This window comes from Vidua chalybeata, chromosome 6 (genome assembly GCF_026979565.1).
Source record: "Vidua chalybeata isolate OUT-0048 chromosome 6, bVidCha1 merged haplotype, whole genome shotgun sequence".
NCBI lineage: Eukaryota > Metazoa > Chordata > Aves > Passeriformes > Viduidae > Vidua > Vidua chalybeata.
This window is the reverse complement of record NC_071535.1, coordinates 54,600,417-54,616,712: the sequence shown is the minus strand read 5'-3', so window position 1 is coordinate 54,616,712 and position 16,296 is coordinate 54,600,417. Positions and strand designations below refer to the sequence as shown.

Below are 16,296 nucleotides of genomic sequence, written 5' to 3'. Positions count from 1 at the left end.
CATGAAACAAACAGGAAAGGCAAAATTTCGGACTGAGACCCCCAGCATATGTAACACCCAAATTTAGTAGCTCCTCCTGAGAGAACTGGTTGTCACTTCTCCACTTCAGTTTTTGTCTGATGCATAGACAAAACCCACCCTTTGGGGAAGTGTGATGGAGAGGATGAAGTCACTGAGCTTTGAATTTAAGAAATCAGCATTTCCACAAAGGGTGGAATATTTGTTTTTTTTTGCTCATGATTCCTTACTGTAAAGTACTACTTCCTACTTCCTTAGGAAAAGTACTTCCTTAGGATAATTCCTACTTGTTTTACCACAGTGAACAAATGTCTTTCACTTCACAGACAATAAAACCACAATTTAAAGCATTAACTTCAGCAAAAAGTGATGCAATGCCTCCGTGTACACCCACAGGACAGCTTCTGGCTGCAGAGCATACATTAAAACATTGCTGAGGACCTCTTATTCCTAAAAAAATTTCAATATCTATATTTCCCAATCATTTTTATGCTTATGTGCATAAACTACCTCTGCCTCTCGCTCCTCCAGTTCTGATCCTCATGCCGCAGAATGAAGCAGGATTTATGCCCAATACAGATAGCAGAATATGACTGAGCATTCTCTCATCAGAGCTGGCCTGAAATGACATTATCTGAACATATGTCAATATTGGTACCAATGTGGCATGAAATGTATCATTACTGAGCTGGCTATTTCATACATATCCACACTACATTCCACATTTGGGCATATTTAAATGCTGCAAAGCACTTTTTTTTCTTAAACTGCTTGGCATTTAGTGCCTTTTTACAGCATTTTCTGTGGGATTTTGGCAAAAACATCCAGATTCCAACAGGTGACTCTTCAGGCTGGGATTTTTGTGAATATGTTAGACCCCTCTGTGCATCAACTTACTTTTCTGTCATTGGGCTCCACGTTTTCACCTTCATAGTCACCCTTTAAAGAGAGAGAAAATCTGCGTCATCCAGCGGGTTGTGCCAAGAACTGCTCTGCATCCTGCATACCCACGTCTCCCACTCACTTAATGCATCAAAACCAGAAAAAGCAATCTGTAAAATAATGCTGTATTTTAGGAGCCCATTTGTCATGGCACACTTTGTCTTCTGTCATTGGGCACATTAGGAAAGAGCAATAGCGTCTATCATGGGGGGAAAAGGAATGAATAAGTGATAAAGGTGGCCTAAAAATGTCAGGGGAAAGGATGCGGTATTGCCATGGTATTTGGGGTTCAGCTCAGTCCACTGGAAAGAGAAGGAACCAGCTGAGAGAGCTGCTCCCTCTCCAGACTCTCCAAACACTCAGAGCTGATTAGATTTGAGGTTTTAATTTGGAGCTATTTTTTGAGCAAACTAAGACAATAAATAACTTCTATGCAAGACTATCAGCAGCTGTCCAAAGATGAGAGGCAAGAACAGGAAGAGAAGTTTATTTAACCTTAGTTTCTCCATTTCTACACAGCACTGCTGTAGTTTGAGTGTCCTGACATATATGACAAACATCAGGCAGACAGAGAGGCTGCTCTGCTCTTGGGTGCTCCAAGATAAAGCTCTCACAGTTCCATGTAAAACCAGTGTGAGTGTGGAGAGCAGAAAACCAGGAAGACACACTTCACCCTCAAATCCCGGGCCAGAAAACCAGCACTGGATTCCACAGCCCTTGGACACTCACACTCAGCTCAGGCATGAGCAGTGTGACAGCCAGTCCCTGTGACATCTGCCAAGCGTTTCTGCAGGCTAAGAGCATGTGTTTGTCATTTCTAGTTGCACCCTGAACCTCTAAATCAGAAGGACAGCAGCACCCAGCTCTGTGCACCTCTGACAGGATGGGGGTCCCTGGCTTGTCTTGAGTGCCACCAGAATTCCCGAGCTCTCACTGACCCTCTCGATGAGCACCACAGCTGGACACACTCTTGACATCTCACTGAGCTGTTCAGAAGCAGATTTCATCAGCAGGAAGGTCTGCAGTCACATCCAGCCCCATGGAATATGTGACATCACATCCTTGCTTATGGTTTTTCCTGGTTGCACGGACACACAGCTACTGACACCTCCACAGGGAGATGTGGCCAAGGAAACCAGCTACTTGGTGCCCTGGGAATAAATGTGTTTCCTGACACTGGTGCCAGAGATCTTGGGGGCAGAAGGTCAGGAAACAACAGAAGAATTTCATTTGCTAAAACACTGTAACAACTCTTCTAATGTTACATTCAAATTTATGATCATCGGATGTAGAACCGATGTGGGGAACTCCTTAAAAGCGAGCAGAGGGATGGAAACAACATGCAGAAGTTACTGCAGTCATGACACAAGTGAGAAGAAAGTCAGTCATGTTTGGGATGATGCCACCAACATGTCACACATGAGGGATTCCTTGGTGACAGACAGCAGATGTGTAAAATATATTGTGAGATCACTTACATCATGCAGAGGATATGCAGCACTGTAAACTCCATTGGCAAGCAGACTGGTGATCCCTTGAAAAATAAAGACATAACAGTTATTTATAATTTCAAGGTTAGAGAGCCTCACTTCATCATCCTTCCAGGAGATTTCCCTCAAAATAACAGCCATTTGATCAGATAATGATTTTGCTGCCATCTTATTCCTTCCCATGTAGTTTCATTTTTAATCATATAGGTTATTATACATGACTCATTTTATGAAATGGAAAACTGAAGAGAGCAAGAGGAAGTCATATATATTTGAGAATCAAGAATTAGAAGCCAGTGACTTGGAATTAGTCATTAAAATAAATTACATTTTCTGAAAAGTCAGTTTGATTTAAGGGCAAGCCTGAAGATTTGAAAGTGTAGCAGAAGGCTGGATCACAAGGAGAATATGGCTGGAATTGCTGGCATAGGGAAACCCACATCCACACGCATCATCCACGCAAAGTTTTGAATTCAGGTTTCAGACTGATCAGAGAAATTGTAGGGAAAGCCTTTGCAAAGACCTTGGTGTAATACTTACCATATTTACCACATTTTCGTCTTTTATTTAAAAGGGCAGTTTCCTTCTTTCTTCCCTCTCCTTTCCCTGTTTACACAGCCGTTTATTAGTGACATGCATGAGGCTGAAAGCAATTAGTGCTTCATCTATTAAATGTCTATGGCACAAGGGACTGGGAGGAGTCCTGCCTTTCCCAGGGGTGGTGTTGCTCCTTAACTGGGGGTCAGAGGGAGGAGTTGATGTGGAAGTTTGGAGGAGCACTGCACCATCCCCAAAGGTGGCTGGACCTGGGCCTTTGGAGGGCTGTAGCTTATTAATTCCCTAATGTTCTTTCCTCCTGCAGCTGCTGGCTTTAATAAAGCTACTTCCAATTCTGTTCACCACGTCTGGAGGCATCATGTTGCCCCATGAACATACATTTGGGGATGGAATGAATCAGTTTCAGATGTTGAGTCAGAGCTAAGTCAAGCACTTGTCATTGTGCAGGGCAACGGTGATTAATGCCAACTGAAAAAAAAAAAAATTATAAATCTGGCCACTGGCATTGGGGAGGATTTGAAAAGACTTAAGAAAAGGAAAATCAGGTGTTCTGGTGTGCTCCATGCTGCCCATCAGCTCATTGGCTACGAAAAGAGTGTGGGACTGGATGTGAAGGAACAGTGACTATGAACCAGGAACCAGCTCACTGTAGAGTAATTTTTGATTGCTCTTGAAATGAGGATTGTTCAAGTTCATTAACATTTTTGAGATACTAATCACCTGCTGGAGGAGCAGCTCCAGGAGTGCTCAGTATCTTGCAGTATCATTAATTTTCAAAGCCCTATTTAAGATTATACAGGTCTATGAATTGTCTGCAAATGTTTCCACACTCCTGGCAGAAACAACTGGTGAGCAGATAAATTATTTTTCTAGGGCTGTGAGAAGAGCTACATAGTCCCCTTCTACTACAGATCTGGATTTAACAGTGAAGCCAGATTCACATTTTCACAAAATTTTCCAAATAAGTAACAAAGGCTGCAGTGTTCCCCTGGGCAGCTGCTTTTTTCCTCCTGGGCAGCAGTGCTGCAGCATTATCTGTGTTTGTTTAAATCTGTTTGCCACCTCTGCTGGGTTGTAACCCAGCATTCCAGCACTGGAACACAAAGGAGCTGATTGAGTTATGCTGGGCTGGCCCGATGGCATTTTTATCAGCAATATTGTGTGGCCTTGCCAGTTTCAGGTAGAAGAACCATCCAGGAATCCTAACACTCTACCATACATGAGTGTCCTCCCTATTCAACTAATCCCTACTGTGCTTCCCCCTTTCTGGACAAAAAAAAAAATCAACTGAGAAACCAAATCCAAGGCAAGAATTCAAACAGAGCTGTGTGACCTTCACCTTTCAAGAGCCCAAAGATGTAATTTCCAGTGAAAATGATCCAGCACCAGACTCAAAAAGGGTCTCGAAAGTCACAGAATAATTTGAATTTCCCATGCTACAGAGAACAGCACTTCTGTTAATACTGGCTGGACACCAAATTTTAGTGTATATTAGGAGTCAACAATTGTGCATTGTATGTTGTTACTTCAACACAAAAGTCAAAGCATGGAAATAATTTGTGGCGTAATTGTTCTTCTATTATTTGATGTCTTTCTGAGCAGCTGATGTGTCAATATTGAACAGAACTACCTGTAATTCAAGTTCCTATTGTTTTATTGAACTTCTTGTAGGCAAATACATGCCATAACAGATTTCAAAATTTACCAAACATTTTCTTCCATGTTTATGCACTTTTCTCACATTGTTTGGGAATTCAACCTTCCACCTTATTTGTTTGGATTTACCATTAACTATTTGTTAACTTTGGTCCCACAGTCAAGTGTGTATCTGTGTATCATGTATAAAATAAAGTATATAACAGCTGAGCAGGATCAGCTGCCAACAAAACTTTAAGGTGGCCTGATTTGCAATTCATCTTTATTATGAGTTTAATTCTTACAGCACAAACCCTAGGGCTGAAATCCTAAAACTCTTGGTTGTGGTAGTACAAACTTCACATCCCCTGACTTGCAGCACCTGCTCTGAGGGCTGAGGTGCCCAGTTCCAGTGCAAGCCTTGGCCCCTGGCAGCTCCAGGGGGCTCATCTCAGTTCCACTCAGGACAATTACCAGTCAAGACCATTCCCTTCAAGTCACTGGAAAACCATCCCACTATAAAATGTGGGGCTCCTGCTTGAACAAAATGGGCCAAGTCACAGACTTTCACTGCAGGTATTGGATTTCACAGAAATACCCTCAATCCATTTCAGGGAGTGTAGAACACAGAGCACATCTCATCTGCTGGTTTATGTCACCATCCATCCTAAGTCACATCTGCAGGGGCTACATGCTCACTTACCATTTAATTTAGAGTTTAATCTATAAATTCACATTTGAGAAAATGTCAAACAGCTGCATAAATTGAATCAGATTTCCAAATAAAACAATTACATCCACATACATCAAATTAGAGAGCAGGGGGAAAACCTAAACTCCATAGCCATTTACAATATAAAATTATTCTCAATACCTGAAAAAGATATTGATCCTAAAGCTAAATAAAGTTCCTTACCCATGCTATATTTTGCTTTGGTACAGGTTGTTCTTTTCAGTATTTCATAAACCTACAGAAGCAAAAGAAAAGACAGGGTTACTTCAGACACCGCCAGTGAAAAGCACAATCTTTTTGTGTACAGCTCAAATATTGGCCAAACCAAGATATGGATGAAGTCATCACTCTTTAATAAAAGTCATGGTGCTCAGGAGAGCGGGGCTCAGAGCTCTCTGTACGGGAGAGAAAAGCTTAGCTAAATAGTCAGCTACCAGGAGAACTGGTGGGGGCAAACAGGGTTACATCTACCCCCTGGCATATCAGAAATCCAATTTTTGCTCATGTTAGCCATCGATCAGAGCTCAGGGGTGTTCTTCCACCTGGAGCAGCTCTTCCCTGGCCTCCAAGAGCACAGACAGGCATCATCCCAAGGAGCTGCACAGAGCTCCGGGCTCACAGCGTGTACACAGCACGCAGCCGTTTATCAAACTGGACTAACACTGGCTGACCTTAACATCTCTGAGTCTGCCTGACCTCGGTGGCAAAACAGATGTATTTATTTTGGGATTTATTGCATTTATTGTCGAGTAACCTTTGCACAGCTCAGCAGGCTGCCCGCGAGGTTCAGCTTTTGGCCGCTCCAGTGCAGCGATGCTCTCTGGCAGGGCAAGCAGGCAGCACAGGGACACCTGGAGCAAAGGCACCTCCTGCCCACTGCCTGGCCTCTCTGGGGAGCTGGGGACTGTTTCCCAGCTCCCTAATCCATGTGCTAACTTGACTCTTGCCCAATTCACTGGAGGAAGCAAGTGAGGGCATCAGGGGCAAGTCCCACAGCTCGTCCCAAGTCTACATACAAGTCTGTAGTCTTGTAACCCTGGTGAATTAAAGGGCTGTCACAGAGAGATTTCCAGTTATATAATATATTTTTTTATTTTCTTTTTTAATAACTAAAAGGTCTTTGGCTTAGTTTCTATTCATCAAAGACTCATGGGTAGTGACTAGATTCCTGTTCATTTTGCAGTAGGTGGAAGGGTCAATATTTGCACTGTGGTTCAAAAATACATTTGAGAAAGGCAGGGGAGAGCTTTAAGAAAGAAGAATACAAACAGCAATGCACACAGAATAAAATGATGTTGGGAAACATTCAATATGTTCTTCATTACTGGGTGGTTTGCAGGGATTTCACACAAAGCAGCACAGCACCAGCATTATTCTTATACTCCCAGTGTTCCTTCAGTCGTCTAAAAAACTCTTGTCCCTCCTTTTCCTCTCAGCCTCTGTTCTGAGCTCCTGCTTCAGTCCATTTTCCAGTCAGTCTTGCTCACCCTCTTGTCCCATAGAGCCATTTTGTCTTGCTGCCTTGCTCAGCCTGTCATGAATTTGAACTCTTCATTTGTTGAGTTCCTTGTACTTAAGATTTTTTTTCCCTATACATTTGGACATATAAAAGAAAGCCTACCAACAAAAGCCAGGCTTCCACACCCCCCTCCCGAATCTCAAGTTAAATGTTTTATTTGCAAATAAACCAAATCAATATTTGTCTTTTTCTTCCCCATTTCTGTGCTCCTGCATCTCCCTCCCCTGGTCCAGCTCACCTTGCCCCTATAACCAGTGCTCACATCAAACCCCTGTCCTTCAGGCTCGTGGGGAGCTGCACTGTGGAATAAGCTGGAATTTCAGAGCAGGACAGGGAAGTTGGATATTTTACACCCCTTATCACCACAGCAATGAAAGGCAGCTATGATTGGAATATAAGCTCTTTTGGAAAACACTTGGCATCCCAAAAGGCTGAAGTTAAATGTAAGATAAAAGCATGCTGGCAGTCACATTCCAAGGCACCAGTTAGGAGCAGTGGAATGGGGCAAAGAGTCCCTGTTATCCTCTGAAATGTGCTGCAGCCAGGGCTGCTTGGCATGGCCCCTTCCAGCTGCCCTGGATGTCACATGAGCTGGCCTTTCAATTCCTCCTTTGGTGGCTATAGATGAGGCTACACCTTCTTCCTCAACTCTATTTTATCTTTTGTAAGTCAGATAAAAGCCATCAACCTCAACACTTTCAATACAACCATTACAGAGAATTTCCCCCCAAAAACTATAAATAATATCCCCTGCAAATACCTGGCTGTTTTGTTGGAATTTGTCTCAGGATATTTAGCAGCATTTTGCAAAAAGAACAATGTATATAGTTACAAAAAGTTAAACACCTCGTGGGTGCAAGCAGCTGGTGGGCAGAATGAGCTGGTGGGCAGAAATCTAAACATTCCCAGCTGGTGATATCTCTACTAAGAAAATTACCCATGAACTAGAAAGAAGATCCAAATTATTTTCCAAAATGCAGAAACCTGTTAGCATCGAAGACTACTCAGTACTAAATCTGGAATTATTTATAATTTCAGTACCTGATGGCACAGGAGATCCTTGGCACTTGGTTAAAAAAGATAAGCTTGAACAGGCATTGCACTAAAGCTGTTAACACCACGACTGAGACAATATCCACCATAAATTATTTATAGGCAGTACTTACTATAGTGCTTCTGGTTTTACTGTCGAAGAAGGAATCTTTGTCAGACAAATCAAATCTGTTAAAAGATTAGAAGGAAGCCCATTAGGTCAAAAAAAAAAAGAAATCAGTAATTTCCTGTTCTTGTTGACCCCTTCAATATTTTCATTTCTCCTGGGGATCTCTCAGAGCTCAAATTAAAGAACAGCTTGTAGAAACCCTGTTAAAAAGCAAGTCCAACCCAACTCCCACAATTTAAAGAGGCTGCTTATACATTTTACTGGTTTTATGTCTTTATAGGTGTTTCAGCACAAAAGAGTGTTGACGCTCATTTAAGTTGAATCCCTGACCACTGCTGGCCTTGAATTTCCCCTCATAATCTTTAATTTTCCCTGTGAGGCCTCCGGTTCCTCCCTCATGCAGCAGAGACCCAGGTGATGTCCTTGGAAAAGCCACCTGCAAACAGTGTGAGGCCCATCCATGCCTACACTCAGGAGCATATTCTGGACCTTCCCTGAAGCTCCAGGAACACCCTACACTCCGCAAACACACAAAGACATTTCCTGCAAGCCCAAGGACAGGCCAAGATGTCACACACATTGCCTGGCCCAAGCCCATCAGTGCTCTGCATCTCTGGATGGAACACTCAAAGCCCTGGGGGTGCAGGGAAGAGATCCTGCCCTAGGACTGCTGCTTGTTCCAGCTGGCACATCCATAAACACGGCCTTCAAAGCGACTCCTCTGGGATGCTGGCCAGGGAAGAGCAGCAGCAGAGCAATCCAGGACAGGGGAAGCTTTGGCTGGGCTCTACCTCGTGATTCTTTCCCTACACCCATATTTACAGCTGTTCTTGCTGATCTGGGATTGATGGCAAAGCCACCTCTGACTTCACAGCACTTCAAAGGCAAGGCCTGGTTGGCACTACCTGTGTCAGCTGCCCACACCAGATATATGAAATTATTCTGAAATTTATCAACCCACATCTCTGGCTACAAGTTTTACTAAGCATTTTATTTAATGTGGAGTAGAGACAGTTATAAATCACATCATAAATTCCCTTTTGGCAGCCTAACAGGTGAATTGTGCAGTTATACAGATGCACATTATGTGCCACAAGAGCAGCTAAAACACACAGAGATTTCTCTGCAGAGACACATTCCTCAACAGCAAGCCAAAAAAATCCCCCCAAAAGTAAATTTACTGCAAAATGGAAATATTCTTTGCAGCAATGCCCACCAAAGTGTTGGTGTTCATGTTCCCATTCACCCTCTGGTGCCTGAGCTGCTGTCAGAGAGGCTGGAATCTGTGGACATGGATATTCAGGGAAGGCTTTCACTTACAAGTGCTGCTTCTCTCTGGAGAAGGGGTAGGAGAGGCGCTTCACTGTCTGAGGTTTGTGTTCTGCTACTTTGGGCTGGATGGGCTCTGTTATTTTTTGAATCACAGAATTAATCTTTTTCAGGAGGCCATGGGTCTGGTTGATCTGATACATCTGAGGGGGCAAAGAGAAAAAAAACAAACAAACCAACAAACAGTAAAACTTTACTGCTTTTTAGTTATCCATAGGTCAAAGTGAACTGTAAGGAATCAACCAGCAATTAGATAAATATATCACAATAAACTATCGAGGAATGTAGTTTACGTTCTTTAAATCATCCAGAAAGAAAGGGATGGGAAAGTCAAACCAAGGGTTAGGGTACCACAGGATCACAATAGACTTTTTTATCTAATTGTGCTTCTGATTAAAATCCCTGGTAAGTGAGGCAATAATGGGGATTAATATGAAATCCAAACCAAAAGTGTGGTTTTAGTGTTGTAATAAATGATGCTGGGCTTGGAGACTGTCTCTGGCTCCATTATGGACTTCTCTGTGCAGTCTGGGACCTGCATTTAGTCTGTGTTTAAATATTAATCCATCTCTGAGCTGTGCTCACTGAGCAGGTAGCTATCTATCTATCACAGGTGATTTAGAATTGATGAAAATATACTGTCATTCCTTTAATGATATTTCAAATATTCTGAAAGGTAATTTATTTTGTGGTTGAGTGGCCCCAGCTCCTGCAAACATGACTGACTGTGTGTATGAATAATCACTAAACCCAGAGAGAAAAATTCTTATCCTTGTGTTCAGTTTTAGCAGTCTTCAGGTGAGAAAAAAATGTCCAAAATGCACACAGAAATTTCACCATCAATTGAAACCTCTTATTGTAAAACATACTGAGGATGAAATCACTCTCATCATGTACAGACAGTGGTAGCAGCCAGAAATTCTTAATTTCCATTCTGCCTTCTACTATTTCCCTCTGCTGCCCCAAGCAAGTATGTTTGTGACTTTCGTTTCTGATGCACATCAGTTAATTGTTTTGAAAATGCTCATGGAAAGAGAAGCCCACATTTATAAGGTGCTCTGAGAGGAATACATGTTTAAACTATGCCTTCATGAGGAAAACAAGAAAATCAAGACTCACCTTTTTTGTGGGCATCTTGAGCTTAAGGAATTCTGCCTCTCGACACAATACATTCCACGGTGCATGTATTTTTACAAATCCAATCCCATGGATTTTGGTCTTAAAAAAAAAAAAAAAAACAGGGGAAAATGTTACTGATGAGAGGAAGTTACATACATTACCCTTTGTGATTCATGCATATTTAAGAAACAAACAGTCCATTAGGGCCAACATGATAAATCTCACTTGTTTGAGAGAGTTGGTTTCTAATAACAGGACAAACACCTCACTGTGCTGAGCTGCTACAGAACATGACTAAAAAAATGCTATTGTCTCCCAGAGCAATTACCAAAAGGTTAAACAGATAAAAACTGTTTGGGAAATAAAAGCTAATGACTGTGGACATAAATACAGGCTGAGCCAGTTACATTTGAAGCAGAGGCATCCAGCCAAAATGGTGTGATTTGGTGAGTGTGTTTTAATTGCTGGGGCTGAGAGGGTCCCTGCTGCTTATACCTCAGAGGACCAGACTCAGAATCAAATGTGAATATCTCCATTAAAGCATCAGAGTTGGGAAAACCAGTAGGAAAATTCCACCAAACAAAGCAAAAGGAGGACAGAAGTTAATGGCAATATGAGTGGTTTGCCTGCAGCCCAGTAATTCTCTGAGCTGTGTTCTAGAGGGCTGGACATGGATGTTTGCTCCTGGCACTCCCACATACACCCATGTTTGCTCCCCCTGGAGCAGCCATTCCAAAGGCACTGGACAAATGATACCCAACTAGGAGGTGTTCAGCAAACAGAAGAGAAATGAAATTCAATTAATCTTTCTAATCCTGCTGCTGCACCTACTCAGTTATTACAATAACTAGCTTTCACACAGCTGTATTCTCACTGGCTTTCTAAAAACTGGTTACTCAGAGGACCATGGAATGGTTTGGGTTGGAACGGAGCTCAGGGGTCATCCAGTTCCAACACTCCTGCCATGGACAGGCCGGGCTGCCCCAAGCCCTGTCCAACCTGGCCTTGTTTTAATCAATTATTTGTGGACATTGAGCCACTCACCACAACTCTTTGTGTGTGACCATCCAGCCATTTCATTGAAGAGAGCTTAAGTGATTTATTAAACACCATCTGTTTAAGAAGCCTTTGCTCTTTTGGGATCAGTGAGCTCTCCAATGAAGCTTTGCAGCTTTTCAGGCCCAAGTGATTGCAGATCTTTCCCCCTACATGGATGTGCTAGCTGTGGAAGCTGATGTAAATCCCCAAATCTTGCTTTCATCTCTACACTTTCATCTCATGTGGTTTGGTGTTTTGCACTGAAAGGACAGGGTTCCCTCTCTTTTACAGTGTCCTGGCTTGACCCCTGAGCCCTTCTGCATAATATGAAATCATATTACATGTCACAGGTGGAACCTCCCACCTGGCAAAGGATTTCAATATCTATGACTTGGCACAGGCAAGCTCCCTGTTTGCTACAGGAACCCACAAGCTGGACAGAAAGTCTGATTTTCACTGTTAGACAGAGAAGAGAAAGGTTTTGAGCTTTTTTTTGCATTGTACCATGTTAAGTATATATACTACATATACGTAATATATAAAAGATATAACTGTCTGTAATTTGTGAGTAATAGGTGACAGGTTTATTTTTTGCAGTCTGTTCCCAGGTTGAAATGTTTATCTCAACTTTTAGATCCTGTAAATAAAACCAGCATAAATGTTTTCCCTCTCTCTCAGGAGTCTGGGGCACATTGGTTGGGTCAGATAATTGTAGCAGCTTTCTTTGAAATTAATACTGCTGTGTCTATTTCTACTAATCACACACTGGCAGCACTTCACATACATCATTTTTTACACAGTCTAATGGGCTTTTAATAGAATATCCTGTTTTCAGGGTGCAGGTGGAAGATGTTACAAGCTGTACTGTTCACGTCTAAGAATGGAAAGAGCAAACTGTAACAAAGACCCATGTGCTCCAGCAGGAGCGTGGATCAGAGCCTCCTGAACTAATTTAATTCTCCTCAAGCCTATATTAAGGAATAAAGATGACACTGCCTGTATCTGTTTTTTTTTTTTTTTTTCCCCTCATAGGTAGAATTACAAGAGGATACAAACCATTGCATACTGTATACCCACCAAACTGGGATTAGTGTTAGAGCAGGTTAAGCCTCACTTCCAGATAGCCCAACACAGCCATGTTGCAATGGTGAGTGCGCCACAAATCCTGGCCAAGAAAAGTCAGGAAACTTCACCTCATCAGGGCATTTACAACACCATGGCAAACTCCTGTGCAGCCAACTAAAACAGTGGGTGAGGATGGCACTGACTGCCAGAACTGCAATCAAATCCTGCAAGAGCTGAGCTTGTGCAACCTTGATCAGAGCCAGGCTCATAGGGACAGCTCAGCATCCCCCAGGACCTGGCCACCAGTCACCCTCTCTAACCCTTTTAAATGGATCCTTACATCTTCATCGCGTTCCAGCTCCAGCCCAGCCTCCACAAGGTTGCCCTCATACTCCTCCCTGCGGAACCTCTTGTCGTCCTCGTGGTAATCCATGTGTGGCTCACTGTCCCCTATCTCCAGCTGCACCCCCTTCCCGGGGAGTGGCTGGTCCTGCTTTGTGCTTCGGACACTGGCATCATTCTGCTGAGCTCTCCTGGCCAGAGTCTTCCCGGCCGAGGACTTCTTGTAGTGGTAAACCAGGATGTAGTCCACCTTCCTCTTGCCATCCCTGAAGTACAGCCCGTATTTGCAGTCAGCATCCGGGTTTTTGGATAGGGAATTTAATAACTGGAAGTGGGGAATGAGGGTGTGGAGAGAAGAAGAGAGAAGGATAATGAATGTACAGCCCAACACAAGCACCAGACAGACCATCCTCTCCTCTCAAAGCTCCTTTTGCCTGGAGCACACGATGCCCTCTCTCCAGACAGCCAGCAGATGGGAGGAGTATCCCCATGCTACTTACTCCAAAAATTTTTGCAAGTTAACACCTTTAATTTTACTGATAGCCAGCTGGGATTTTATTGGCCATAAATAAATAGATTGCATGACTGAGATTTAATCTAATCACCAGCACACTGGTTCATAAGTCAGCTACTTGCTGGGTTTGGTTTTCTCCTTCGGGGGTTAATCGCCACTAAGATAGTCTGTCTTTTTCCACCCATGACATCTGCAATGCTGCAATTCTGACAAATAGATTAATATCATGTGGAAACATTTCTCACTTCTCTTATCTATCATTGCAAGTCCATATAATCTGAGAAAGAGATCATCTTAGATACAGACTGAAGGGAGCCAGCTGCTCCTGCGGCGCGGCCAAAATCGCCATGGAAAGTGGCCAGGGAAGTGGGGTCACTGCTTATTGAGTTCACCACTTCTTTTTCCCACTTATAAAACCAATGTCACTATGCAATCTGATGGTGGCAATGGCTTTATTCTCAGCCCGGGTTAATGCTGGGTAAGTATTGCAAGATACATGAAAGGTATGACTCAAAACACAATTTAATTTCCAAGCATTTATCTGAAAACTGCACAGGGCAAGTGTAGAAACTAACAAACAAACAAACAAAAGGTATTAACAATTAATTTATTTCTACTTTTATAACCGTTCTCATGCATAATTCACAATTCTACCCTTGGAGATTCACATAATATTAAAAAAAAAAAAAAAAGATAATTCACTAGTAACTGGCATTTGTTTTCATAAAAAATACCCAACACAGGCGTAGCTTTTCAGTGACCAGGGAACTTTTCTGGCGCCTAAGTTTATAGAAGAATGTCCATCCTCCATAGAGGGAAAAGGAATTGTACTCCAAAAGAGAGTAAATGGTCATCGGTTGCAAAATGCTCAAATCTATTTGGGATGTGCACACCTGCTTATTTCATACATTAAACACTAAATGGAAGTTATTTTGGATAGTCTTTGCTATCTGCTTCTCTCTCCTTTAGGATTTCACCCCTCTTTCCCATTTTTCCCTAAACTCTTTACACCAAGTTAATAAATGTATAATAAAATAGTACAGCATTTGGAGCCACCAAGGAGTTCACTCATTGTCCTCTTGCTTCTATTCCCCATTCCATGAAAACAGGGGAGGTTATTTAGCCATGTCAAACTCTTCAGGGCAATCTGTTAATGTTTATGACCTACCTAGATATTCTCATTTAATTCATAAGCATAACTTTGATATAAAAGACCATTAATAACTATTACTTTCCAATTGCTTTATGACTAATGGCATACACCTGTGAATTCAGAACATTTTTTTAAAGCAAGCTGACAGTCTGCTTGTGGCAGGCAACTCACTTAAGTAAATTTCTACAGAAACAAACTATTAACAAATGGCAACTAACTGGATTGTGTTTAATTTGTTTTAAAGACATGTTAATTTTATTAATTAATTAAACAGCAGTTTCTGGAAAACTGGGCTGAGCCATCACTGTGGCTACTAAAGCCTCAACAAATTCACTTTTATGTGAGAACAGCTATATACCACAGCAAACAGCAAGCAGCCAAAAAAACTTGGTTCTGTTTTAAAGAAATTAATGGTCAGATTATTTTAAGGATGGGGTATAAATGCTGAAAGATACTCATGGGCCAGATATTCTCTTGCAGTGCTACTGTGCTTAAATTGAGACGCATTGACTTAGACCTTGTAAAGCTCATATCTCTTCAGCTGTGAAATGAGACAGAGAAAAGGCATTTCAGTTTCACCACAGCAGGAGGATTTTAACACCCTGACAGAGCCATTCCTCCATGCTCCATCCTACTTTTAAGCACAAGTACAATAAATCACATGTTGCTTTTTCTGGTACCTCTTTCCTCAGTGAATCCGTTGTATAGCCCACTCCACCTTAATAAACTTCTTTTTATGTTCAAATTACATAACCAAATTGTAAACATGCCTGGTGTTCATATTACTAACTTCCTTTAAAATCTGTGTTAAAGAATTTAACTGAGGAGCAATTAATGACACTGGAAATCTAATTTCTATTGTGTGCTGGAGAAGATCAGTTTAATGTTTCCTATGTTAACAATGGCTTTTGCATGAAATTTTAGACATTCTCTTCTGTTCTTCTCTGCACTGGCAAGGAGATGTAAAGGTTGGCACAGCCTTATTGCCAGATTCCTTACTCTGAGAAGAGTCAGCCCCCTTTTATGCTGGTTAAACCAGGTTCCCTTTCTCACACATCCATGAACACCCCCCACCACATCAGCATGGACTGTGCCTGCTGACAATCCTTCCCAGCGCCTTGGGAAAACGGAGGGAGAGGATTTCAGAGCATCCTGAAAGGCAGTGGAAAGGATGGGGAATAAGCTGAGGGGCAGCGTGCCTGTTGTGACCCAGCAGGCCGTGGTTACTTACCGTGCTCTCGTGCTGGTCGTAGCCGATGTCCTCGATGGCTCGGATGTTGATGATGTGGATGCCCTTCTCCTCAGCAGGCAGACAGGAGTACTTCTTGTTCACTCTCATTCCTGTCTCCTCTGAAGCCTCACTGAGATCTTCTGGCAGAAAATCCACCCCATGAAACTCGCTGTCTGTGTCTGAGAAGGAAGGGAACAATTTTATCAAGACACTTTAATCCCAACTTGCTCCTCCCAGAGCCACCCAAAAGCTGAAACATATCCTGTTCCTGCCCTCTCCTGCCAATGAGCCCTTGGACAGGGCTCCCACCCTTTCTCCCTTCCTCCCTTCTCAGCTTTCCTCAGCCCTCTTCAGCCCTACCTGGGTCTCCTCCTTCTCCAGAGGAAGAGAGCTCAGTTAACTTTTCTCCTGAATGGGTATCTCAGGATGTTTTTACTCTGTGGGCTCG

The 16,296-nt window shown here is 42.5% G+C and overlaps 1 protein-coding gene across 1 annotated transcript in view; it reads right to left on the bottom strand.

Moving 5' to 3' along the window:
• ANO1 (anoctamin 1) overlaps positions 1 to 16,296 on the bottom strand; it is a 71,266-nt gene that overhangs the window by 25,082 nt on the left and 29,888 nt on the right. Inside the window, exons 2-10 of the mRNA XM_053945421.1 lie at positions 15,849 to 16,027; positions 12,949 to 13,275; positions 10,506 to 10,604; positions 9,378 to 9,529; positions 8,062 to 8,116; positions 5,560 to 5,611; positions 2,991 to 3,056; positions 2,439 to 2,494; positions 916 to 957 (exon numbers count right to left, since the gene is read on the bottom strand). Of these exons, the coding sequence (XP_053801396.1) occupies positions 916 to 957; positions 2,439 to 2,494; positions 2,991 to 3,056; positions 5,560 to 5,611; positions 8,062 to 8,116; positions 9,378 to 9,529; positions 10,506 to 10,604; positions 12,949 to 13,275; positions 15,849 to 16,027 (1,028 nt within the window). The remainder of the gene's footprint in view (positions 1 to 915; positions 958 to 2,438; positions 2,495 to 2,990; positions 3,057 to 5,559; positions 5,612 to 8,061; positions 8,117 to 9,377; positions 9,530 to 10,505; positions 10,605 to 12,948; positions 13,276 to 15,848; positions 16,028 to 16,296) is intronic.